At 37.8% G+C, this 27,464-nt stretch overlaps 2 protein-coding genes across 4 annotated transcripts in view; one reads left to right on the top strand and one right to left on the bottom strand.

Annotated features, from left to right (window-relative positions):
• The window catches only part of bmp2k (BMP2 inducible kinase), a 44,693-nt gene extending 36,845 nt beyond the window's left edge, over nucleotides 1-7,848 (top strand). For all 3 annotated transcript variants that reach the window (XM_084114760.1, XM_084114761.1, XM_084114762.1), the window contains exon 16: nucleotides 5,226-7,848. In XM_084114760.1, coding sequence (XP_083970886.1) covers nucleotides 5,226-6,601 — 1,376 coding nt within the window. In that variant the 3' untranslated portion in view covers nucleotides 6,602-7,848. The remainder of the gene's footprint in view (nucleotides 1-5,225) is intronic.
• Nucleotides 7,849-7,926: 78 nt separating this feature from the next.
• On the bottom strand, nucleotides 7,927-14,652 carry paqr3a (progestin and adipoQ receptor family member IIIa). The gene is made up of 7 exons (XM_084114763.1): nucleotides 14,186-14,652; nucleotides 12,875-13,096; nucleotides 12,527-12,689; nucleotides 11,712-11,867; nucleotides 9,715-9,912; nucleotides 9,332-9,422; nucleotides 7,927-9,114 (listed from the first exon to the last, which is right to left on the bottom strand). Exons 2-7 carry the CDS (start codon nucleotides 13,060-13,062, stop codon nucleotides 8,972-8,974), a joined length of 939 nt encoding a protein of 312 aa, XP_083970889.1. The 5' UTR covers nucleotides 13,063-13,096; nucleotides 14,186-14,652; the 3' UTR covers nucleotides 7,927-8,971.
• Nucleotides 14,653-27,464: the final 12,812 nt, after the last annotated feature.

The following is a 27,464-nucleotide window of genomic DNA, read 5'->3' on the forward strand; positions in this document are numbered from 1 at the left end:
CAGAAAAAGTGGTTTTCCTTTAGTTAGGAAAAGACAATGTATGAGGGAATTTTATTTTTAAGTAAAATAAATAAGGAGAATTCCCCCCCCCCCCCCAATATTTTGGCATTTAGGCATCAGGTTGGCATGATAGAATAGATTTTCAGATTCTTGAGCAACCTAATTTTCCACTTACTAGAATGTCTTTTTTTCTTTTCTTCAGATCAGTTAGCTACATTATGTGCTTGATAGCAAGTTGTTGATAGCAACTAACAGTGAGTGCCAAAAGTTCTCAGGTACAATTTCTATGAACCTCAGACCATAGAAAATTTCCAGCTATCCTCATATTCACTTTGTTTACTTGTAAAAATGCCAATTTTTCATGGATTTGAACACAAGTCTCTCTCTTCCAGTGTTAAGAGTTGGCTTTAAATTCCTCATTGAGACTTATTTTCCTTTCTGTAATTTACTGTGAAGATACTTTAAGTTGCCAATTTAGGGAACATTGGCAGGTTAACTTGAGGGAGGTTAGCGGAATAATCAGAAACTGTTGCATCTACAGAAGCATCTAAGAGTTGGCAGCCCTTTTTTTCATTCTTTTGCATAATGTGATGTCTTATTATTATGTAGCCTATGCTAGAACTCTTTTCTGGTCACAGATTATTTTTTCGAAAACGCTATGTCTAATAATGTATGAGCCTTTTTACATGTTAGCACTGGTAACCACACCACAGACATATCACATGCCATTTGTTGCTGTCTCGCTCATGTTGGCAGCATTGAGCCTTAATTAATGGCAAATGTCACATGTATTCCTTGTCAGCACATATTGGTACTTTTTCAATGCATTTAGTAATAGTTTACATAAGGGCTTACCATAATGTTTACTGAACCTTTGTTTTCCCAACGGTAAGTTGACCATAAAGTTTAGCGAATCCGTGTGTTGATTTCCTAATTTGATGTTCTCATTCATCTCATTACCCACTCAAGTTACTTTGCTTTATCACAACATTTTTGGTAACATTGTTTTATTTTTAAGCTTAATGTGTTTGATACCATTTTGTGTTAGATAAAGACAGCCATTTTCAGAGACATCTTGATTGAGTGGGATATTGGTGGACAGTTAAAACTGACTTGTGAACTTGTATTAAAAGTATTGAGCCATATTGTTAACTATTGGGCGAGTGTAAGCAGAACATCTGTTGAGAATGACTAAATCCACTTGCATATTGGAGTTGTAGGATACTGTTGTTTTTAGTATTTCTTATTAGTTTTGTTGACGCTAATACAAAAAGTTTCTCCTATAACAGCTTTCAATTCATGCCTTATGTTGCCCCAGAAATCATGGTACAGGTGTCCGAGCTGTGTAACACACTGTTTGTTTTCTTGCATATGTTCCTGTAGATGACAAAAGTTCATAGCCCCACCATTCCTCAGTGACCTCTCATCTGTACATACTTGCATACATACAGCATCAGTTACATAAGCTGTTAATGTTCAGTTGACAAACTGATGTAAATACTCATGTATCATAATGTATGTTTCTTTATACAATGCTAATTATAAATAAAGCTTATTTAAAAGCAATGTTATATTTGTTGATTTTTGTTATAGAAGCTCATATCAGGAGCATTTGCCTAATGCTTTGAGTTTAAGAAGTTCTGATGTCTTCCACCTTTATACCACTAGAGCAAGATGTTCCTCCTATTATATAATAGCATGGCTGTCTTTGTCTAACAATTTTATTCTAAACTGAATAACATTGATCTATTTCATTTTTTACTTTGGAAAAGCATAATGTTAAAGACCTTTTTCATATTAAAATTTGATATATAAGGGATAAAGACTGTGCTACTCACTTAAAGGGGTGGTATAATGCCCTTTTCACAAAATGTAAAATAAGTTGATGTCCCCAGAGTGTGTATGTGAAGTTATAGCTCAAAATACCTTCCAGATATTTTTATATAGCATGTTAAAGTTGTCACTTTTTGAGAGTGAGCAAAAACGCACCGTTTTTGTGTCTGACCCTTTAAATGCAAATGAGCTGCTGCTCCCAGCACAGAGGGCGGAGCTTCAAGAGCTTGTGTTCTTTTACCTTACACAGACATGCACTGGAAATTTCAAAAACTTTTAGCCTTTTATGTTCAAACCGAAGTCAGAAAGATGAAGAGACTCGAGACGTGACAACATGTAGACAACATTTCTGAATGGTTAGTTGATGTCAACAGTATCTCCAGCAAATCACAGGTTTTAATTTAAATTTTAATGCTAACATTTAAATGTACATAAATATAAATTATATATAATTTAAAGTCCCCTGTAGTCAATAATTATATCCCTTAAAACTCATCTTTGATCACCAAAATGACACATTTAAATGTTTTTTCCTGTGGAAAAAAAAGTGTTCGTTCCTTAAAATAGGTTGAATGTAACTCTACACCCTTTCTTCAATTAGTATGCGCATTACATTATGCAAATGAAAATGAGCCCCGCCTCCACTCACTCATTCAGGCTCGTCTACAAATCGATGTATCAGAATGGTAATGCATTTTATGTATCGCTCTCTACAACGTCGAACTCATAACTGTAATTAATATGATTAGCCTTTGGCTTGACTACGTTATCAAACTGCTAATAATGTGTTGTTAATGTTACACAAACCATGTTCCTGTTCGCCATCTCAGTCTGCTTTCTAAAAATCAGCATCCTTACAAATGCTTTGAACAACTTGCGTCAGTGGATAAAGGCATTCATCATAACATCATATACATAATTCACCCGCTATATTGCTAAATGTACCCATTATTCATATCAACAGAAAAATATACCGGGATAACCTTGCTTCTATTTAGATGATAAAGCCCGCCCGCCCGTTGATGTGAATGGTTACAAGGTAGTTTCTGACATAAGAAACGCCAGCGATTTCAAACCGCGTCTTTTTTCCCACTGCAGTTTTAAAGAGAAAATACTCAGCAATGGTGTTGACATGAATTTGCGCACGGTTTGTCTTAAAGCATATTAAAAACACCACATAGACATATAAACAACATTAAAAACTTGATTTTTACCTCCAGGGGGCTTTAATATAAAATGTGTTCAGAACATGTAAAATACTCCCTTGGACTTCTTAAATAATGAATCTATTTGCAAGACTTTACAACCCCCCTTTAACACGGTAAAACAAAGCTTGCATGCACTGGAGCCTTTTTGGAACAATGGTTGAATATGGGACCCTATTGGAATACCTCGTTTTAAATTTGATTTTAAAAACGTCCTCAAGTCTAATATATGCTAAACTTATGATTACGTTTAAGACCAATTATGTGCTGTGGCTGTCCTGTTGATTTGTAAGCTTTATCCCTTAAATCTTGACTAAGCAGTTAACTGGTCATCAGTGGGGGAAACATTAAAATGGCTCTTAAACAATAGAATAAACAACATCTCTTTATGAACTCAATTCAGATATTGTGATTGCCTGGTAAAGTTGCATGTACAACAGAGGCATTTGGACATAATGAGGTAAGAGACAATGAACTATTGAAGCATATCCAACTGTGTCTGCAAATCGTTTGCATATATTGAGAAGACAAAAAGACAATCAGCTTAGCATCTGCTGAGCTGGATGAAGGGAGGTCTGGGTAATCCACTGGATGGATATGTGGCTTTCATATGACATTTCCATTATGTTCCTGATTCAAGCAAAGCAGGGAGAGGTCTGGACATCCACATGCTTAGATATTACTTGCTCTGGCCGTTTTTACTTGAGCTGTCATCAGCGTGTAATCGCATGGGCCTGGAAAAGAACACTCAATATTCTTCTTCTGGTTACGATCTTCTTATATGATTAAGGATGTTCCATTATGCTGTGCTGTGGATTGTTGTATTCCAGGAGGTAGGCGTGATTAGATGTGTTGTAATCCGGACAGCCTAAACAGTCTGCTTGTATATTTTTTCTTCTAAGCTTGAGATTTCTTCGAAAATCACCACAATTTATTTCCTCCCATGCTGTTCTTGCGCTTCTCTTTACCCCTTCCCCCAGCCACTAGTAACTATAATAATTGTAGTAGAAGTAGTTGTTGTTATTTAATTAGTTATTTAACTTAGATTTATTTATATATTTCTGGACTTCATATACATAGAACTGGGTTTGGCTAATTCTGTGTCTTGCTCTGCCAGTTTGGATGGATTTGATGATAACAGATCCACAGCTCTGCCTGCTCAGCAGGGGGAGGATGGCAATGCCTAAGCATGTTGAGAAATTCAGTCTTTTGAAATTAGACAAATATCTCAATAATTATACATGTTGACAAATATTGTGATACACTGTAGTAAGATATACCAGCTTAAACTAATTACATGAGGAACAAGTAATAAATAGTCCATTTTAGTCCATCAGTTTCAATGTTTTATTTTTATTTTTAACCAAATAAGAATCAAAAATGTCTTTTGCACAATTTCCAAAATCTTGCCTGAGGGTAATTTATCCTTGGAGCACTGAACACTGCGTCAGGCGAGACTGCAGTAGAAGTACAGATTTGTGATTAAATGTAATAGTTTTTCAACTCCATTTTTAAATCAAAGTAGCTGAAATTTGCTTTGTCCTAAAATTTGTCAGAATTTGTCAAACATCAGAATAAAATTACAATGATGTCTCTTGTTTTGTTTTAGTTTTTCTTGGACAGGGTTAATATAGTTTAGAATTAATTTTTGTTTGTCTTTTCAATTGCTATTAGTTCTCATTTTTACTTCTATCATTGTCAGTTTAAAGTCTTCTAGTTTCACATTTCTTTTTTTTTATTTAAAGTTTTTGTATTTTTTAGAGCTGTCAAATTGAATGCACTGGTTTAGTGTTATTGCTATCTAGTGGCATGCTTGATATATTGTGTAAAGATTTCCAGTTTTGTAATATACATTACCATTTTGGGAGTTATGAAAATGTATATTTCAGTTTTACCAGTTACTTTTCAGTTTTCAATAAAAAAAAAATTCTCTTAGTGTCAGCTTTTAACAAAAAACACTTTTGTTCAACCATTTCATTTATTGTTATATTTAAACCTTCTGCTGTAGGCTTGTAGGTCTCTTTCTTTTAAAAGCTCTCAGTGATTTTATGTGACGCTTCTCTGTAAGGGTGGAATAAAGTATGTGCATTTTCTATGTGAGATCTACAGTATAGGCTGAGAGCATATTAAATGTATATGCTGTGTACATTAGACATTCACTGTCAACTTTGTGTGTTCATTAAACAGGAGCTGGTGTGCTGACAGCAGAGCATCCAGTTGAGAAGCCCAGTGTTGCTGTGGCTGTTCCAGCCATGCAAGATGCAACCCTGCCATCGGTCAAGGAACACAAAACGACAAAAAAAAGTAGCTCCACTAGTTCACTGCCTCAGAAAGCAGGTGAGGAATCGGACAGTGATTTTGAGTCCGACCCGCCCTCTCCCAAAAGTAGCGAAGACGAGGAGGTGGAAGAGGAGGAAGGTCTCAACAGTGAACACGAAGACACCGAACCTGAGAACCTGGGTCAGAGACCGTTGCTCATGGACTCTGAGGAAGAGATCGAGGAAGAGGAAGACAAACACAGCTCAGACTCAGATTGTGAGTCTAGGACAGCGAAACTTGTGCCGTCGGAGGAGAAGGCTACGTTTTTTTCTCCGGGAACTGTGAAAGCTGAATCTGGTGCCAGTGTGATCACCCCTCCCAATTCGCCAAGTGTCACCATGCCTGCCGCGAGCATTGTGGATGTGTTTGGTGCTGTTCCTTTTGTTGGCAGTGGTCAGCCCAGAGTGTCACCAGAGAACGTAGATATTTTTGCCAAAGCCCCTTTTAGGCAGGTGAGCCAGGAGAACGCTGTGGAAGATATTGACGTATTCACCAAAGCTCCTTTCAACAGAAACCTATCCAGGTCCAGCAGGAGTGGCGATGGACCCAGCGGCCAGACGCCACCCATTTCCCCAGAAAGCGTGGATGTATTCGGATTCTCGCCTTTCCAGCCCGGCCACGAAATACACACCTCCGGTAACCTGGAGGACGTTTTTGGCCAAACACTTTTCGATGAAGCATCTAGTCCCCAACAGAGGCAGAAGCAGCGCAGCCTTCAAAAACTCTCCTTACGTCAGAGGCGCACCAAGCAAGAGGCTAGTGGCAGCAATGGGAAGCGACACCATAGCACACCCACTGGCGGCAGGAAGAGCAACAAGCCCAGTTTCCGTACCCCCGAGCGGGTGCGAAGGCACAAGAAGGTAGGCAGACGGGACTCGCAGAGCAGCAACGAGTTCCTCAGCGCGTCAGACTCCAAAGAGAACATCAGTATTTCCCTGGGTGAGGTGATGGAAAAAGGAGCTGCGCTGCCCCCAGAGGAGGTCTTGTTGGATCCGTTTGGAGCCAAGCCTTTTCATCCGCAAGATGGCAGTCGACACCAGAGCTTGGGAGACAGCAAAAGTGAGATGAACTCCACCAATGGCAGGCAGAGGACCAGCTCCCTGCACAGTGTGTTTGACGGAAATAAGATCGATGACTTTGGAGCTGTACCCTTCACAGAAATGGTGGTCCAAAGCGGAGCTCCGCAAACCCCACAAATGGATCTCGACCCTTTCGGAGCAGCACCTTTCCCCTCAAAGCAGTGAATGTCTTGTCTTCCGGCACACACACACACACACACAGAGAAATGATACACACACACTGCTACATTATGCAAAGTCCTAGCAGCCTTTGAAATGTCTTTAACGGATGGCAGCTTTGTGCTGTGATTTCTATGTATGTGCAAGCCCGTTGGGACGCAGGCCTTTAAATTAGATAAAATTCAACTTTTGTAGTTTTTCAAGAGTTTTAATACCTAACTGGACCATTATAACACCTCTTTTACTTTTGGGGTCTTAAACCTGTGGTTTATTGAGGATTTTGAAGCATATTCTTTTGCCTTTACGTGCTAGAAAGCCTTCTATGCTGCATTACAATAAGCGCTCTGAGCTCAGTAAAATAAAGAAAAAAAACATTGGAGATGGGTGTATAATCCTTCATTTGAATAGGATTAAGAGGAAAAAATGCCAATTTAGTACAGCATTTTGATTAAGTTTGTACTCCATTGTTGACCACTGAGTTGGTAAAACTCCAATCTACCAACATGAACACCATGAAGCCTTATCTGGGTATTCCCCGCCCTGCTTAACAGTACCTCAAATGCACAATGGCTGTAGCCTGTTTGTGTCAATGGAATAATCTGAGTGTAGGCATTCTCCATTTTAAAGTATTTCACATAGACAATTTTATGCATATTTTCTTTTAAATTTTTATGTGCATTCATGTTTTAAATTCTTATATTGTGACAATGTCCTGTCTTCATACAGTAAAAGGGACTTAATAGTTTTTTCCCTTTTTTTATAAATTGACCACACCAGAGAAGTTGCAGTTTATTGGACAATATTGTTATAACTGTCGTTGTTTGTATTAATTATGATTTTGTAGAAATAATTCCCCAAGCTAAATCTAACATCTTTGGTTATCAATAATCAGATTCCACTCTGTCTGTATGTACTTACCGGTAACCTACAATCATGAACAATTAGAGCTCTCATAGAAAGGGAAAAGAATGTGCTAAAAGCAGTTTTGTGTATTTATGTAACAGTCATTTGTTTGAAGCAAATTTTTAAATTCAATTTGTCACCAAAGGTATGACGCATGAAGGGTATCACAATTTAACTGAATTTAAAAGGGCCATTTAGATACATTTATAATGTTATTGAATGTCTGCAGTTGGAACATTTCAAGACCAAAAACAGCATTTTATTTTCAAACAATGCAAGATTTGTTCTTTTTTTTTTTTTTTTCTTACATAGTACTACACTCTAACAATGCAATAAAAGCTTCTTTTGGAGATCACGAGTCCATGTGTTTTTGTTGTTTTTTTCTCACTCAGACAATGTCATTAAAATAACTGTCATTACAACTTCAGTTGAAAAAAAAACAAAGTGAAAGTTTATTCAGCTGTACTGTAGAAATGCATATCCCAACATGTTACCAATGTGGTAAAAAAATGAAGTTAAAAGTGTTACATTGTGCAGCATCATGAAAAACACCACGTCACCCTACCATTAAGCACTGAAGACACATTGTTCTAAGGTTAAAAAACAAACACAATTGCATGGCTGTACAGTTCACTGTTGTAAGGCAGAAAATGTACTGAAACCATGTAACTATTTTAATTACAGTCCTAACTTAGTGACTTGATCAACTGAGATTACAAACCACTGAAATGCAATATACAGAGTAGTGTTAAATGCATTAATTGCATGAGAGAATTTTTAAATTAGTAATGATAAACTAAACAGTTAAATAAAAAGTCATCAGCCTACATCGATACAAATAATCCTGATGCATGTATTTACAACATGGCAATGCTGTGTGGCAACCTGCAAAATATAATTTTCACCATTTTAAGACCTTTGCTTATTTCAATATGGAACAAATCTCTTTGGTTTATTCAATGTTGTAAACAAGACTATATAACAAAGTCTCATTTAGACTTACGTTGTATACATTTATTTAAAAATTCACACAAAAACAAATCAAAATGTGGAACTATTAAGCTTGTGAATCGTTGAATTTCAGGTTCAAATACAAACAGTAAACAACAAATACTATTGAGCAGACATAATACTGAATGCTTTGCCCCACTGCCACAGAACTCAAGAAGTACATTTGTAGCTGTAGAAGCCCACGCATGCAGATGCTGTAAAATGGTGCTTCACCTTGATTTTTAGAAGTGCTAACACAGCCTAACACTGCTTACCTTATCAAATGCCTATTTATTTCTATTTAGACTGACACATCTAGGCACTTAAACAAAATGTATAAAAAGTGTCAAAATAGCTCACAATCAAAAAAAAAAAAATCCATACACCACGCACTCATATTTAATAAACACTGAATGTGTTCAAGCTTAAAGATCATTTAAAATACAGCCGTCTTCAGTGGCGTTCCCCCGATCCCACATTCTTCTAGGAATGAAGATGGTAGTCTGGGCAAGGGTGAGAGTGACGGTAACTGGTAATGAAAAGTGCAGACTGATGCCACCAGTAGAACATGAGCACCACCAGTATGTGCCAGACCTGATGGCTGGAGCCCAAGTAGTTCAGCTGACCTAGAGATTACAAAAATAGCATCAAACCATTAATTAACTTGTCTGAGGTTGGTTCTCATTTAATTAAGGCAGGTGTGGTCTTTGGTTTAGTCCATCACTAAACGAACTTCTCTAAACTGAACAACTTCTCTCTTTTACAGTATCACATTTGACAAGTGAGACACAGCCTTGCTTTCATGAAAGCTGAAAAAATGTGAAATATGAAATTTTACAGTACCTGGAAAATAACGCTCTGGAATTTTGGACATGTAGAAGATGATAGCAGCTACAGCAAGTACATACATTATCAGCACTCTGGGAATAAATTCCTAAAAAAAAAAATTAAAACTTTTGGTAGGTGTATTTTTATATATATATATATATATATATATATATATATATATATATAGTAAAAAAAAATGGGTACAAGTCTGGCAAACATACATTTAATATATAATTAGCCTATTATTACAACTGTTATTCATGAATGAAAAATATTTTAAAAAAATGGGGGAAATGTTCTATACATTTAATAATAATATTAACATTTGTATAGTCTACATTATTATCAACATAAATTACTGGCATATATTTAAAAAAAGCTGTTGTGAGGACTCTTACCTGGACTATGTCTGAGCTGAAACCCCCACTGAGCCAGATCCAATGAAAGGTAGGGATTAGGCCGTATCCCGCTACAGCACAGAATATAACAGAGCGAAGCTTGTGCCACTTCTTGGTCAAGTAATGAGGGTGTATCTGGGCAAAGAACACTGCCAGCATCATGGCCAGAACGGTTACCAGGTACACCTGCCGCCAGTACTGCAGATAGATATACAAACCAGACAAAACAACATGAACCAAAAACACACGAAAGTCATCTTAATGTGCACAACACACACATACACACACACACAAAAAAACAGTGCAAAAAAAAAAAAGCAATGGAGAAATCAGTCTCTCTTTCTCTTGGGGCGCTTGGCTGATTGAGTAGTCATCCAAAAAGCAAAGCTAAACACTTGGCAGGGGGAGAGTGGAGATGGCTCACCCACGTGTGAATGTCATATGGTGGGGAACAGGAGTGACGGAGTGGGTCCACGAACACGGCCATCTGCTTTGGGCTGGAGCAGATTTCTGCCGCATTCTGGGGCACAATAAGCCAGCACTTCCAATATGTGGGGAGAACCATGTAGAGCAGCGTGGCCAAAAGCGCTGGTGCTCGGCAAACAGCAAGTGGGAGTAGAGGGGACGAGAGCAATCAGCTTGCTCAGGATATCCAAGATCCAAGCTTTCAGAAAACTGCACCAAAATCTTGAAACAAAGAAGATTTCACGCCAAGCAGCACCTCGTCGTTTTTATACAGGCAGTACAAAGCCGCTCCACAGGGGGTCCATTGTGCAAACTAACAGGAAGGGAGGAATAAACTATCATACAACATAATCAAAGATACTCTATCAGTGTTACAGTAATCTCACGGGAAAAGTCAACATGCGACAGCTCTCGGTGTGTGCACTTCCAACTTTCCTATTAAATCGTTCATACTATTCCTCGTTTTTAAAGGAATAGTTCATTTACTCACCCTCATGTTGTTCCAAATCTATCTGACTCTCTTCTGGGCAACACAAAAGAAGATATTTTGAAAAATGTTTTTGTTTGTATAATAAAAGTCAGTGGGGTCCGATGTTGTTTGAATTCCAATCTTCTTTAAAATATCTTCTTTTGAAGAAAAGAGAAAGTCATACGTTTAGAACGGCATGGGTGTGAGTAAATGATGACAAGGGTCCTTTTTCGGGTGAGCGACTCTGTATAAAAGCATCGTCTAAAGGAATAAATGTTAATGTGCACTCCAATAGAATAATGGTCTTTACTAAACACATATAAACAGTCTCTCCATGTAGTATTCACAATGCACACACACACACACCAGACTGTTTTCCCCAGGTATAGGTGAACTCTTGCTCTGTATCTGTTGCACAGGTAACATATGCCCACAAAAAAAGCAGGCCAACCATCTGCTAGAGACCACAGTGGGACGATGCACCTCAAGCCACCTAATTAATCTACCCTTGTCCACATTGGGCATGACCGTCGATCGCACAGTGTAGAGACTCTCCATGCCATTCTTATGGAACCCTATGTGTCCTACTTGGATCCGACTCCACCAATAAACACTTACTTCATTTATGAAGTTATGGGAAGCCTACGTCCAGTGCCACCTTCACCTCCCCAAGCCAGAATGGTTTAGTTCACTTCAGTTCACTTTATTTTGCCCAAAGGGAAATTTGTCTTGACTAATGGCACTAACATACACACTGACCAATGACCATACACAACGGCTAGAACACAATGACTTTTTCATCAGTAAGCACTAAGCCTATAGCATTATTAGACAATGCAAAAATACATCCTAAAAAATTCTATTACACTCACTTATTTAGTATTCTGACTGAGGAAGGTATAAAGGATTTCTTAAGGCCCGGGTATACTTAATTTTCCACGTTCCTATACTTTGGACTTTCAACTGATTGTACCTGCACACAGGTAACCTATATTGTTTACCAGAGGGCAATTATGTGAATGATCAGATAGCATTTGACTGGAGCAGCACCCCCTGCACGTACGTTATTGCAGTAGAATGCATAGAACACTCCTGGAATGTAACAGCCTATGATTCCGATGGAGATCCCGGCGTAGTCAAGTGCCATCCATCGGCGGGTGTTTTTTTCGGATCGGTGGCAGCAGAATAGGTGAAAGCCCACAGAACACAGCATGCACACCTAAGCAGAAGATGTGAAGTATTCAGATACAGATGATTTTGTAGGCAATATATGCAGATTGATACATGCAAAGTTTTCACAATACAAAAGCTCAAACTCACATGATGAACCTATACAGCCAAACAAAGATGCTATAATTATGTCTTCATGAGAGAATATGCAAGGGTGGTGTAGAGGCACTTTGCCTAATCCTGATGCTTTAGAGAATAGCTGCCAAGGATAGAAGCTGCCATTTTTGTCTATTACGATGGCACGAGAGCAGCCGATAACGGATCTAGAATTAGGCGGGACTGAGTTTAGGTGATAAAATCATAAGTTTTAACTCTAATCCTTGGCAACAGTGAATGTGGAAAGCCTGCTATCAAAGGCCTTCAACAGTCCAAGGATCATATGAAGACTTTTTGATTGAGAGTGCTGATCTAAGATCAGTTTTTATTGAAAAGGATGGAGCTGATCCAAACAAGCAACCATGGTTAGAGATAATTTATTTGTCATGCCAAAAAACTGAAACACTTTATCCACTGCTAACTACTGTTTTAACTATTCAAGTTTATACAGAGACTATTAAATTCACCTCTGAACTGCTTAGGTTTTTTTTCTCCTTTTGAATTACCTAAACATGATATTGTGATGGCATGATGCAAGCAGCATGGACATACCTGGAAGCAGAAGAGACCTATGGAGTAGATGACATAGTCTTCTCTGGAAGCTCCTAACATCGGCAACACCGCCAACAAGTCATAAACTCCCAGCGTGAAGAACAGGAAGAACCCCAACAGATGACTCCAGATGTTTACTGTCTCATTGGACAGAATGAAAAGGCTACAAAACATAGAGATAACAGGCGTCTATATTACCATTTCTTCCAATAGCTAAGGTCATGTTATTCTCTCAAGAGGTTGAGCAATGCATCTATATTACATAATTAAAATTACGCAAAAATATTGCTATTGAAGAAATACACTCTGCATAAATACACAGTGGATACATATAAGACACGCACATACCTTTTAATGCACAGTCTAGAGGTCAGATAGGCTCTGTAGCCATCAGTGATATAAGGATTTTCCCGTAGGAATCCCGGCACCTGCTCGTAAGTGTACAGGCGGATTCCTCTGGGCACCAGAACAGGCCAGTACTGGTAACTGCCCAATTCAATGTACTGGGCATTCTTCAGCACCTTCGCTGACGGCATGATGATAACGTCACCCAGTCTCACGCTCAAAGTCCTACAGACACACAAAATTGAATGGATATATATGTTTCCATAAATATCTGACAATGTTGACAAAAAGTGGACAGCTGTGTAGTGGAATTGTATAAAATATCATAGTTTTAATTGTGTTCTAGTAGCGTTTCATTATTTATTTCATGAAGTATTGAGCTATGATCTGAGGGCAGACGGTTTTAGGGGTAGTGAATGATAATGTAATGCCATAATAGCAGTGTTGTTATTGTTAACTAAGATTATTAAAAATGGTTTGCATTAATTGAAATAAAGCCAACTTAGAAATGCTGCCTTTGGCAACTAAATGAAATAAAATAAGCTGAAGTACTAAAATTAACAGAAAAAAATAAAGATTTTTTTATTTTGAAAATTGAAATTGAAATAAAACTATAAAAGAAAATAAATAAAAAAATGACAAAAGCTCAAAACAAAAGTACTAAAATGTAAACAATATAGCACTAAAACCTCAAAATATAAAAATTTAACAATTCAAAATATTTTCTAAAGACATCAAATATAAAAGTATATAATACTAAAATAACACTGCATGACACTGGCAAAATAAAATGTGATGGAATAGTACATTTGTGTAAAGAAGGAACATAGTGATTTATTTCTGATTCATTTAAAAGTTAATATTTTAAAAGGCAATAGCAAGGAAAAATTGTGGGGTTTTGTCCTGCGCGAGTACTGCTCGTATTCATGGCTACACTGTTTGAAAAACAAAGCATCAGGACTGTATGTATATAATACAAATGTCACACCTTATTTAGAGCGAAAACTATAGTGAAATAACATGAAACGAAGAAAATCGAGCTAGAAACACACGTCACTGTCCAACAAGTTGCCAACGCTTATGACAAAATACTTAAAGATACAAACAGCGTATAAACCTGCTCAGCTATCAAACTATTTACTTCAATAAAATCAATACCTTAACTAGCCATAATTACCTTTATCACTAAATTAGCTATCAAATTCACAGTAGCCTACTGTCTAAATGGGTAAACGGCTAAATGCTAATCACATCTACTGTATAGTGGGCTTATTTCAGAAACAGATTAAAGTGTTCGCTTAATCCTAAACTTACCATTGATCAGATAAATATCTGCATCGAAGAATCCGCGTTTGTGTCTATAAGTCTCATGGGTAACATTAATATCCCATGTCCAGACTCATGTTAGCCCGGTGAGAGCAGCAGGAAGTTGTACTGTCTGTTACTAGCTGCTAACAGGCTAATAAAGAGATTATTTCATGTCGCATGTAGCCTCAGGCATAAATCCGTCTTCTATCCAATGATTATTTTGTATCAATGATCTCACATTCAATATAATAACATTTTATAATCATTTACATTTTAATAAAATTGTATTTTTTTTCATATTTGACCTTACAATCTAAGAAAGCTTTGTCACACTCTATTCTTTGTTCTCTGTTGATCAATTCTCTATGAATTGAATTGTATCTTCCGAAATGATTCCTTCCTGCTGAATGTTTATTGGAAGTGTTTATCCACTGAAAATACCAGCCACAATAGCAATTCATATTTCGTCGACTGAATTGAGACCTGTAGGTGGCAGACTGCTGTCAACACGTTTTGAAGAAGACTTTCTCTTTTTCATAAACATCTCAGGTGTAAACTTGTGTGATACTCCTCTGGGGCTAGAATCACACTAAATCTTCCCTCAGCTATTACACCCAAGATAATTACCTCCTCAAGTGGGAGTGTGTTCTTCATTAGCACTCTTAATTCACCTTTCAGCACTTCACTCTTAAACAGGCTGTCAACAGCACTGCCAAGACAATTTGCCTGACTGCAGCAAATCCCCCGTCAGCAACAGAGCATAATTTCTACTTAGTTTTGTCATGGCCTTTTTATGTCATAATTATATTTATTTATTTTTTTGGTCAGAATTTCAACTTAAGTCATAATTTTGACTTTTTTGGTGTCGTAATTATGAATTTCTTAGTCATAATTTCGACTAGTATGTCATCATTTCTTCTTTTTATGTCATAATTTCATAATTTTTACCCCTGGTTTCACAGACAAGGCTTAAGCTCTTAAGACTTTTAAAAAAAAGTCCCAGACTAAAATGCATGTTTGAGTTGTTTTAACTAAAAGCAACTTGCATTGACATATTTTAAGATCATGTTTTGTTTTGTTTTGTCTCAAGATGCACTCCAATAATGTTTTGTTTTTTTCTAAGGCATGTTTATTAAAGCTACTTTATTTGAACTAAGGCCTAATCCTGGCTTAATCTAAACTCTATCTGTGAAACTCATAACTTCATCTCATAACTACAACTTGGTCTTGTCTTAATTTAAACTTTTTATGTCATAATTAGGATTTAGAAAAGCATGATTTTTTTTTTTTTTTTTTATGTGGCAGAAATACATTTGACATATCTTTTAATTGAACCTTTTTTGGGGAAATGGAGAAGACATTTAGAAGGATCTTAAAAACAGGTTGCATATCTGTCTTGACCTTACTGACTGGATTCATAATTGACTTTACTGTCACCGAGGAGACACCAAAACTCTACATACAGCTGGACCTTTTTCATCCTCTCTAACGCTTAATCATTTTTCCATTACGATTCACCCTCTCAACCTCATGTTTCTTGTACAAGCCAGCCGCCACACACGGTTCTCCACTGGTACCCATGATATTGCCCCCAACCAAGAGCAGGCATCAAGTCCAATAACAAGGACACAGTCATTGTTAGAAGAGGCTGGCCAAGTGTCTTGCTGAGAAACTATCCAGCGAGTAAAAGACATTGCCACCGTGACAGCGGCCTCGCTAAGGCCCGTCAGTGCTCCCCTGCTCTGATCGCTTTTATTTATAATCTCCGCCACGAGACATCTGCTGCCGCCGTGCCTCTGTCCTTGCCGTCCACACAGAGGGTGCACATCAACGTTTCCACCGCAACCTGCACCGAAGTCCAGCTCGCAGGCGGGAGACACCACACTTTGCTCCAATAGGATGTGTGTCGTGTCCGATCCCGCTCCCTGGAGACTGATTAACACGATACGGGGAACGGAGGGAGGCTTCGGGAGCACTCAGACTGATACTTACACGATCAGAGTGCCTTTGTTTGTTTGGTGTCTGTAGTCTGGTCACAAGACTATTTTGGGGAGCTGACACTTTGAGAGAGCTCAGGAGCCATCTGACGAGGCCTTTGCCGCCGGTTCCTGAACAGTGGGAAGTCAAGCAGGCCACTGCACCGGCCTTGATGCAAAATGACACAGGCAGTTTTGTGTTTTTGAGCAAAAACAAGACCACATGCAGTTTCAAATGTCACTTGGCACGCTTTTCCTCAAAGGAATAACTAGACTAATTCAATTTTTGTAACCCCTTTTTACCTATCCTCAGATTGCACCTACCATTCACTTGTATTTGTGTGAAGAGTGGAAGAGAAATAGTCATCATTTCATAAAACCAAAAAGAGGCCCTTGTCCAGACCTACTAGATTTCACATGAACATAAATCTTAATTACAATGCAGGTAAATGACTAATACTATTAGTGCACTGACTTGCACTGTAAGTGAATATATAGGCTACGGTTGTTACCTATAAGCATCAATTGGGTTACACATTAATATGTCCGTGTTACAATGTAACTACACATTTAAATACTGAGTAAAAATAATTAACTGTACTAACTATAAGGTAAGTGTTAGGAATAGGGGTTGGTTTAGGGTTAGTTGCATGTAATTATGCCTAATTTATAGCAATTGCAATATGTGTAGCCTATAACCCAATGTACTCAGTCATATGAAATAATAATTCTGACTTTATCAAAATCAGTTAATTGGCATGTTACCACATGAAATACATTTGAACTATATGTACTAACAGTCTTGTATTGTGTTCATAATTTTTTTTCCTGCTTCACAGAAGTTCAATTGAGGCAATGATCAGAGACTTTAGCTTAGTGAAAGTTCCATCTGCATAACAATATTGGGAGGAATTGAGCTTTAATATAAAGGCATCCTCTTTTTTCACTTACAATTATCTCTTCAATAAGATGTACATCTGGCCCCAAGACTATAATTCCCCAGAGGCCAAAAGAAAGGGAAAACAATTTCCAAAATAAGCAAGAGATTAGGTCAGACAATACTATTGTTCTTCTGCATTTAGCATTTGATGAAACGAGATTAATATCTTGTGATATTAATGACTGTTTGCTGTGTGTCACTTTTTTCTGTCAGCATAAAATACTCTAAATCCTCATTTATGGGGAAAATCTTAAGCCTGGCTATGGGACTCAAGCAGACATGCTAAGCTTTTTGGCTCTGGGTACTTATTAGTTTTTTTTTAACCTCTCTAACAATGGCAAATACGCACTTTGTTATAAAAATTATTATTATTACATATTGCCATTACAAAGCCCTTTTTTTCTTTGATGACATAAAATAAATCGAATATTCAGGGATTTAAAGACCAGCTGTTGAGGGGGAACTGGTTCACCAATAAAGTTCTGTTGTGTGTGGTTTTTTTTTTTATAATTTTTTTTTTTACATGTATTATTAGAAATGTATTTTGAGATGGACCATGATATGATACTGAAAGAAAAAAAAAACCCATCACATTATAGAACAATATGATTTTCAATCTTTTTTTTTTTTTTTACTAAAAATGCTCGACAAATGCTGAACTTCTTTGCTTAATGTACATTTTTAATGATTAAAATGGGTATTTTAGCGTAAATGCTAGAATTTGCAAAGAGGGAATACTGAGTGAAATCATATTTCCTCCTGTAGGTGTCACCCTGTAACTATTTTCTGCTACACAACAGTTTTTTTTTTTTTTTTTTTTACAAAAAATCATACTCTACATTTAATGTAGGCTACTATACAGTTTGTAATTGTAAAATAAATTCACGGAGAACATAAACTACATTTAAGCAGTTATTAGTCTACGTTAAAAGCTAAAAGCATAGGCTACAAGTCTGAATGAATTGCTGACATTGATATTTGAATCACTTTAAATTGAATTATTTAATAAAATTTTATCAAATGAAATTAACACAATTCTGCTAAAACTGATTTTTTTTTTTTTTTAAATGTAAAGTGTCTCAAAAGACATGACGGTTCTCGTGTGAAGTCTAGCGTTCACTGTGGATCTGTGTAGATCAGTCTATGGTGTAGATCTAAGAATATCCACTAGATGGTACTGTGGTAACTCATTTACTTACCGTCACCGCTCATCTATGCTATTTAAATGGCCTCGAATCTTTCCTTCACTTTTGAATAGAATATTTCATACAATCAGAGTCCTGTGGAAACATTATCAAACACAATGGGGGATCGGAAACTAAATGTATTAATTAGTTTGTAATAAAACAAATGTGAGTAAGAACTAGCTCAGACAAGCTCAATGCAACGAGAGTCAATTGTCAAACACATTTTAAGGCATTTAATACTTATGAATAGAAATACATTTCTTATTTGAGAGCTTTGACCCTTATCACAGAAATATGAAATGTGTTTTGTCATTCTGGCTTCCAACACTATACGACTGAATTATTGTTTTTATTCTAGGGGTCATTTCATTGCAAAGATTAGCATTATAGCTGGCAAACCCACAGTAATGGATTTCTCCCATCACGGGGCATAAATGATGATTCTTTTTTCATTTGTGGACGATAACTCCATCTAGCACAGATGCCAATGAAATTATACAGCCTTCTCTTGAGCGACCGAATTACGCTGATGTTGTTGATGCATCCTTGCACGTGGACGGCCGTGATTGAGGTAGACTGTCTAGGACCTGCTGCTTTTCCCTGATATGGAGGGGAGAGCAAGAGACAGTACGGCGGAGGGGAGGGAGGGCCGTCTGCCCTCCACGGCCCTGTTTCTCCTCCCGCCACAGGACTACCTCACGCCCAGGCTTGTTTGCGGGATTGGCACTAATTCAGCAGCGCCAGCGTCTGACCTCAGCGGCAGCAGCGCTCCGAGCTCCGAGAAGACCCAAGGCGATGCGAGGGATTCACCTCAACCGGGGAGGGGAGGGATGGCTGGGTAGGTGGGGGTGTCTCAAGGTCAGTTAGGGGGGTCTGGGAATTGGGGTGGAAGGAGAGACTAATGAGATTTCCATTCTCTCTTTCTCTCCAGCGCTGGTGGCATCACCTTGCAACCCCCTGTCAATCTACCACCTTTCATCAGCTGAGAAGGACAGAGGGGTGTAGGCGGAAGAAAACGGAGGAAAAATACTGTTTATTTTTTAACAGGACTGTTAATCTATTTGGACTGGGGTAATAGAACATTTGCCTGGCACCTGCAGAGAGCCGTCTGTGGGAACGTGGGGTTGTGACATTCCCCCTAAATATGCTGAGCTTTTTCTCACCTCTCATCAAACAGTGTGATCTTTATGGACTGTATCATATTGTGCCGTAATGTGCTTTATTGTCCACAGAATAAGCTTTTCTTAAAGGTAATTGGAAACCTGGAAATGGCTGCTATCGGCTGATTTTTAAATACATTATTTCTGAAATGTGGCCTGGGTAATGACCCTGTCGGTGTAAAATGTAAGATTTATCTTGGCAGACAAAATTGATCCATTTCACCTTTGTCTAATGGAATTTTTTATCAGGGATTATCTGTTTATGTAAATGAGCGTTGCCTTGGAACAGGGAAATAAAAGGAGCTTGAGAGGGCAGTTAATCTAACACTTGACACGTCAATGTGGACATAACGCATACAGAGTACTCTCTCTCTCTCTCTCTCTCTCTCTCTCTCTCTTTCTCTGTTGGGGTTGAAAGGAGAGGGATTCTGTCCCAGACCTTACCAGGCATTCGAATTGGGACCTTCATTTCCAACACACAATGGCTATATGCACAAGGATTGAGATAATATCTAGGAACACTATGGCATCATCGATTAAAATAAAATGCAATTGAAATCTAATTAGGATTTTATCATAATATAAGACATCAAAATTCAAATGTTTGTGGGTTGTTATATATAGTTGTATTGTGTATAAATATATATGTAGATATATCTACATTTATCTACATTTAGATCTATGAATCAGACTGTCTAAACAAATGTTAAATATAGAACATACATTTGCTTTATTAATCAGTATATAGGCTATATATGATTGGTTGGTGCCAATTAATAGATTAATGGATCGGTTAGATGTGAAATATGAATAGTCCTAATACTTTTTTAGTCACATAAAAATCAAAATGGACCATTCTTGCTTTGTTTTGTTTTTTAATAAAATTGTAGTGTTTATTATAAATGACACTGTTAAAAAAAAAAAATTTTTTTGTCTGCCTTCAATTTTTAAGGACAATCAAGTCAAGTCACCTTCATTTATATAGCGCTTTTAATAATATAGATTGTTTCAAATAGCTTTACAGTGATAATAGGAACTTAAAGTAACAGAGATTGTTTTGGCTTTACATCAGCTCTAGAATAAGGTTATTGTCCAGCTAAAGTTAGTTTTGATTGATTCACTTCCGTCGCAATGATTATTAGCCTAGTTCTTAACTTTGGGGCTGCTAAAACGACACCGTTCTAACAGAAAACCCTTAATGCGATCCGGCCGCTCATTTGCACAAAACAGTGCCTGGTGGCTCGAGAACGCAAACCTTGAAATAGGTTCCAAGGTACAAGCCTTGAAAAATGTATAATACAGTATTTTTTCTCCTCTCTGATGATGCGTGTACCCATAAGAAAAAGAAAAAAAGACAATAGCAATTTATTATTTCATCCCAAAATCAGACAATCAAATATGTCTTCGTTTTGCATAGTTTTACCTTACAACTTGGGCTCACGCCCCACATTTCTTTAGATACATTTGAAATGTTTAGTAATGGCCTTTGGCCACAAGGACGACTTGAAATCAACATAATGTAGGACTGCATTTACAGCTCTATTACCCTCTGTGCAGCTTGTATCATGGTCCATGTTGTGTTTTCAACAGGGCAACCTATCATTTCACCCTGAAATGTGTTTATGTGGTGGCTGTCCAGTCTCTGACAGAGAAGTCACTTACAAGAAGGCCGTTTGGATTGACAAGGCCTCCTCGGCCGTATCTGCGGTGCTTCTTCGGATGTGATGTTTTATGAGGGGCCTTGTGTTGTTGGTAGCATCTCGGTATGACAGCGATGCTATGTTTTGAAATACAGCCCAGGATCTCCACTGAGAGAGACAAATGGAAATTTAGCATGTGCACGGCTAGTCCCAGGGCGGCCACATTGTCAGCTTTACTAAGGCAAGCATTGCCCTGATGGAGTGTCAGACATGCCAGTGTACTGTGAGCTATGGGGAACTCCATCACTGTTCCAACTACTGACTGGTGTCAAGGGGCCCTGAGACAGACCCTCGTCCCTAAGCCTCTCTAAGCCCATCCATGAAGGGCCAACAATTATTGAACAGGCAGCAGATGCATAGCAGTGCTTGAGGAGCCACAGTGATGATCTGAAATGCATCCTGTACTCTGAATTTTTTTAGACTGACTGATTGATAGAGTGATTTTTTTTGTTACATGTACTGTAGTTGCTTTTCCACGCTGGTTGTCTTGGTAAAGATGAAAACTCATGTGGTTCATCATGAGTGAGACTTTAGCAATGGATGCTTTGCCATTTTTCATGAATTCAAATTCTCCGTACTCTACTAGTAGAGTACTGAAAAGGCCGATATGCTATCTTTTATTGAGGCATTTGCATTTTTGAGTGATGATAAAACGGCAAATATAATCTGATCTTATTAATTAGATTTACATTTTTATACAGACTTACATCGCATTCAATGTATTATTATTTTTTTTTCAATGCATGCATAGCATGGGAATTGAACCCATGACCTTTGGCATTGTAAGTGCTATACTCTACTGTTAGAGAAATTCAAAACACTTTCTGTACTAAGGTGGTTTGGATCAGGCTTGTAAAAACTGAATTTTCTCTCCATTCACAAGTTCACACTTACATATAATTAGATAGAGTGCGTATTTGGCGTGCTGTCTGGGGGAGGGATCCGAGCTCGGAATTTGGCCCAAACCCAGAGTACTCCTCCCCGTGCTAGGAATAGTTAGAAAAAGTGTGGAGATGGGGTGGTGGAGGAATGCTGATAAACTGTCAACGAACAGAGGTAAGTCTATACCTCTTATCATTAATTGGATTGATTACCTGAATTGGATTATTAATTGAATGCTCTCCACTCGTGTTAATTGTGTTAATTATCTCAATGTGCTCCTCCCGAACTTTGTTAATAAAACATAATTTCAGAAAAAATCGAAACATCAGAAAAACTTTTTTTCTGCACGAACAAGACCTAATAAAGTTTAAATCATTGTGGTGAGAAAGAATTACAAAAAAAATGTAAGTTCATATATAGTTCAGAGTTAACATTTGTCTTTATTTCAGCTATATACCAGTTTTTGATAACTGGGAGCTCAAGTCAAGGGATTTTGCTTTTAAAGTGATAAAGCAGTTGGTTGGTGGGTATGCAAGCACACTGCAACAGTGAAGTGTCTTCGTGGGCTTCAAATAGGACGGAAAATCACCATCAAGGTACTTCAATCACTTCAGCTCAGATTCTGAAAGTAAGATGAAAAGGGAAATGCACTTCTCCACTCTAGGTGCAATGGGAGCTTTGTACAATTAAAAGAGTTTCAGATCACCAGAGGCATTAAAAATGAATCCCAGCCACTAAATGGACTATCTCCACTCATCAGAGATCATACGGCTCCTAGAGGAAATCTTTGACAGCTGTTAAGAAAAGACCTCACTAATACACTCGAGCAAAAATGCACACATAAGCATATGAATGCAGAAGTGAGTCTGTCTTTACTACATGTGGAATTTGTATGTATTTCAACAAAGTGCTGAACATACTGGATGGATAATGATTTATTGAAATTGTCCCCTGACTCTCCTGATGAACCTTCAAACAGTGTGAGACAGAACACTGACAAATCTTTATTTGACTGTCTTCTTTTTATACTATTTGTAAATTGTGTCTCTCGCCAGTAATCTGGAATACATACCAACTACACTTTAACAACAGCAGCATTGCTCTTTCTGTAAACAAACAACATTATCATAAGATTAATGACGTATACAACACCTACCGCTGCAACCCAGACGCGGCCTATTACTTCAGACTGTTTCTCGACTGCTTTGTTCCCCCCTGGATGTCAGAGCGCCGTCCTGATGGTAATTTGTTGCTAATCAGCTGTCAGCTCACAAGTGATGATGAGGCGATCATTTTGCAGTGGCGGTAGGTAATGGCCTTAAAAGTCACAGAGTCAATGTCAATGGGATCTCTCAGATTCAATCAGGAAGAAGCCTTGACGGATGGCCCCTGCTGACATAACCACTCATTTTGAGCCCAAGCATCTGGGCCCTAGTAAATAACCATCAGAGGGTGGGTCCAAGGGACAGGTCATTAGCCATGAGAAAAATAAATATCTCTTCTCTATGAAGGCTGCAAGTCATTTAGCACAGACTAGGAAATTTTACTCAAGATTAAGTGTGATGAGCTAATATGAATCAGGGGAGGCTGTACCGCATAGTGCTGTGATGAGACAGAGAGGAAATTCATTCGCAGGATCTGGCTGGTGAATAGGATTTTAAAGATCTGACATGTTGGCTTAGGGGTTGTACACAAATCCATGCATTACACAGACCCTTGAAGTATAAGCTTTCATAAAGGGACGGATGCTCCTACGCCGCAGAAAATTCCTTGTTAAGCAACTACATGTGGGATTGCTGGCAGTTAATAATGTCAGCGGACATCTGTGAAACACCAACCACTCTATCTCTATTCCTTTCTCATTTTGTTTAATGAAGAAGAACTTTAATTAGCTAATTAAGCTTTTCTGAGACAGAAACTCCTACCCAGCAGGTTAAACATTTAGTAACTTTGAACTATCCCAGCATTGAGAGCTGAGCAAGGTCATTGATTAAATTCTTGCAGAGAGGACCTAAATTTAGCATTATATTCAGCAGGAATGCACCACTGTTCTCAAAATAAACTGCAGTTATTCTATTTTTTTTTACAGGTCTCACTGGAATACTGGATTTTGATTGGTCAATCATGGCATTCTGAGCTCAGACGTTTCCTAAGGGACCTTTTTCACATTTCTGTGTTTGGAACGCAAAAGTAAACTATAGTAGGGTAAACTTCTATAAAGAAATGGAGATTATAGCAAACAGAGTTTGTGAATAGCACTATTGCGTTTCCACAACTTTGCAAGAATGGGGCAACAATGTAGAGAGATCAGCAGTCAGGCGAGAGAAAGATGTCAAAATTGCTGTTCTGTGAAAATGGTCCATTGTGCCTGACAATGCTTTCTCCAATCCAGCTGATGATTTGAATCAGGTGTTTTAATTTGTGAGACATCAGATGGGTCCAGGACTGGAGCTAAAAAACATTGATCTAAAGTCTGGAATACACTAAATTACCTTTACCTCATCGCCATCTTTAACTCACAGCAGACTGGCAGTTAGAATGGTTAAGGATATTCTTCCAAAGCCGTCAAACTGACGTCACCAGAGAAGGAACGCCATTCCAGAGTGGAAGCAAATTTTCTGATTTTGACTAAAGACTATGAAGACAAAAAAAAAATGTTTGTGTGTGTGGCTTAATTGTTATGTGGATTAATTACAGATTAAGGTTCACACTTGATTTTAAGGAGATATAGTTACACTTTCCTACATGTAGGCCTACTTACTATAGTAATAACAGTAAAGTATGCATAATTACAAGTAACCAACACTAAACCACCCTAAACCTAACTGTAACCATTAATATTAATTTTACTCAGTACTTATTTGAGTAAGTGCAATGTAACTACGTCACCTTAAAATAAAGGGGGTTAGGTTACACTTTATTTTAAGGTGTCATTGTTACAGTGTAATTATATATTTAAGTACTGAGTACTTGTATATGAATTAACTACATGTACTAACTATTGGGTTAGGGTAGGATTAGGGTTTGGTTGAGGGTTACCAAAAGTGTTACCAAATAAAGTGTAACCCAGATTAATTGTGCATCACAAGACTAGTAATGTGTGTATACAAAGTAAATAGGCCCATTTTGATTTAATGCATATATAATGCTTTTTTTTTTTTATTACATTTTTTAATTTTTCTTTCTTGGTGGAAGCTTTAAGATAATAGGAACAATTATTAAAAACAATATTTGCTCAAATTAAAAATGTCCACCTATTTACTTATTTGGTGAGAAGCTGTGTAATACAATACTGACATACAGCATAGTAGGCTACATTCTAACATACAAAGACAAAATGACCCTCATGTCTCTGTTCTGTCATTAATTCAATTAATAGTAATGACTTGTATCCATCACGCCATACTCAATATAAACATTATCATATTAACCTCCAAAAATCTATTCTCGTTCTATCAACATAATTAATTTAGCCTGCAAGTGGGGGTTATCTGAATAATTGACACCAACTCTAAGATATGAAATATTCATATTCTCACCGTGTGCCTGCAATATGATTGCGAATAGCAGGTGTCTCCTTCCAAATGACTTTTGGACCGGGCAGGAGGGTGGCATGTCTGCAGTACTGCAGGACCTCTGGGGTTGAGCATGACCTTCATGCAGTGGTCCATCTTCACAGTTGAGTTCATGCATCATCTCGGTAACACAGACACGCTGGTCATATATCTCTGTTTCACGCCAGGTCTCACACTCAGCAACTCTGAGGGAAGCACCATTAGGTATAATGCTTTCTCTCTCGCCCTCATTTTGGCAGCCAATATCCAATTGATATTTAGAGAGGAGCATGATGGTGCTGGAGGCAGGGGAGAAATAAATTGGTTTCCTGTTGTCCAGTATAAGAAAGGTTAGTGAATATCTGAGTAATGTCATCACATTATGAAATAAATAAATGTTTTTCTCCAAAACATGTTGGGAACATTTATTTCATAATGTGATTTCCCCCCCACTTTCAATTATTTTACTTCAATGAAAGGTTAGATTTTGCTATTTTTTTATATAAAATATCAAAAGGATTAACAATGCAGATTTATTTTTTACAGCCATCTTTGATCGTATTTACCAAGGGGGCAAATAATTCTGACCAGGGGCCCGTTCTTCGTACGTCGCTAACTCAGTTAGCTGGATTTGATTGTTGACAATTTGGCATGATCTTGGATTGTTTGGTTCTTCGAAGCTCATCCTGGACTTGCTGTCATAGCAACAGGTGCGCAAACTTAAACCTGCTCGCGAGCAGGCTTATTTCATGTAAACAGGATTAAATCGCGGCTTCACAAGCGGAGCTGATACGGGAAGTCCAGCGCAGCGCGATAGTGCACTTTCTGAGATATATATTTTTTCTCGTGACTCGTGAGATTGTCGTTTACATTATTAATTTGTTGGAAACGCACATTTATTTTCGACTTGTCAGAGTCGGGCTTTAACTACAGCACACACTGTGCCCTAAGATTATTTGCGAGTGGCTCTTTCCTTTACACTATTGGAGATGGGGAGAACTTGATGGAAAGTGCTGTCTGTCGTTTTTAGGTTTACAAAACAGTTTTATGTTTTTTTGTGGCATTTCCAAGCCACTTAAGACCCAATGTTGTAAAGCAGTTTTTTTAAGCAGTTTTTTTTATTTATTTTTTTTATTATTAGGCTATCATATTTTTTTATGAAGATCATGCAATCATGACCATGCTGATTACAGTATATGTCACTCAGGTTTATAGACCATAGACTGCCATCAAGGCCTCAATGAAGGGGATTATGTGAACAGAAAGGGGGTTCACAATGTAAATGTGCAGCCCAGTTACTATTGTGATTCTTAATCTTAATATTCCAGTATATTCAGTTCCACAATTAAATATCAAGCTCACTGTATTACATACACTTATGCTGATCCTAACAGAACTGCATTTTTTCATAGGTGATTATGACATGTTCCTGCCTGCAGACAGGTGTTTTATGACCCCATTCCCTGACCCAAACCAGTTACAATGCAGCATAGCCAGGACAAGGGCACACAATGAAATGAACTTTGGCTAACTAAAGGGAAGATTTCAGTGTCTGAAAAGTCTGAGGGTTGCACACCTGACAGGGCCTGTGACATTGTTGCATGTGCCATACTACACAACACTGCCAAAAAAACACTTTTCATTAAATGTTTAATAAAAGACAAATAGCCTATGCTTAGTTCCTTGAGTTTTATTTCAATTGTTCTTTGTAAAGAAAAGCCAGTGGTCAAGTGCCTGCAAAAAGAGATATTAGACACATGCCTCATGCAACAAATAAAAAGGAAAATTTGTCTATACACTGCCCACCTGTATAGGCCTGTGTCTCCTCTGTCTGTGCAGACTCTTCTGTAGGCCTTTCTGTAGATGTGGAATCTTGCAATTTATGT

The sequence above is a fragment of the Abramis brama genome (assembly GCF_963993115.1).
Source record: "Abramis brama genome assembly, chromosome: 5".
In the NCBI taxonomy this organism is placed as follows: Eukaryota; Metazoa; Chordata; class Actinopteri; order Cypriniformes; family Leuciscidae; genus Abramis; species Abramis brama.

Coding starts and splice junctions, on each gene's coding strand:
- paqr3a (XM_084114763.1), bottom strand. CDS start 13,062: ATGCCGTCAGCGAAGGTGCTGAAGAATGCCCAGTACATTGAATTGGGC. Junction 11,868..12,526: donor TAGGTCTCTTCTGCTTCCAG/GTATGTCCATGC, acceptor TCTTCTGCTTAG/GTGTGCATGCTGTGTTCTGT. Junction 9,115..9,331: donor TCCAGAGCGTTATTTTCCAG/GTACTGTAAAAT, acceptor TGTAATCTCTAG/GTCAGCTGAACTACTTGGGC.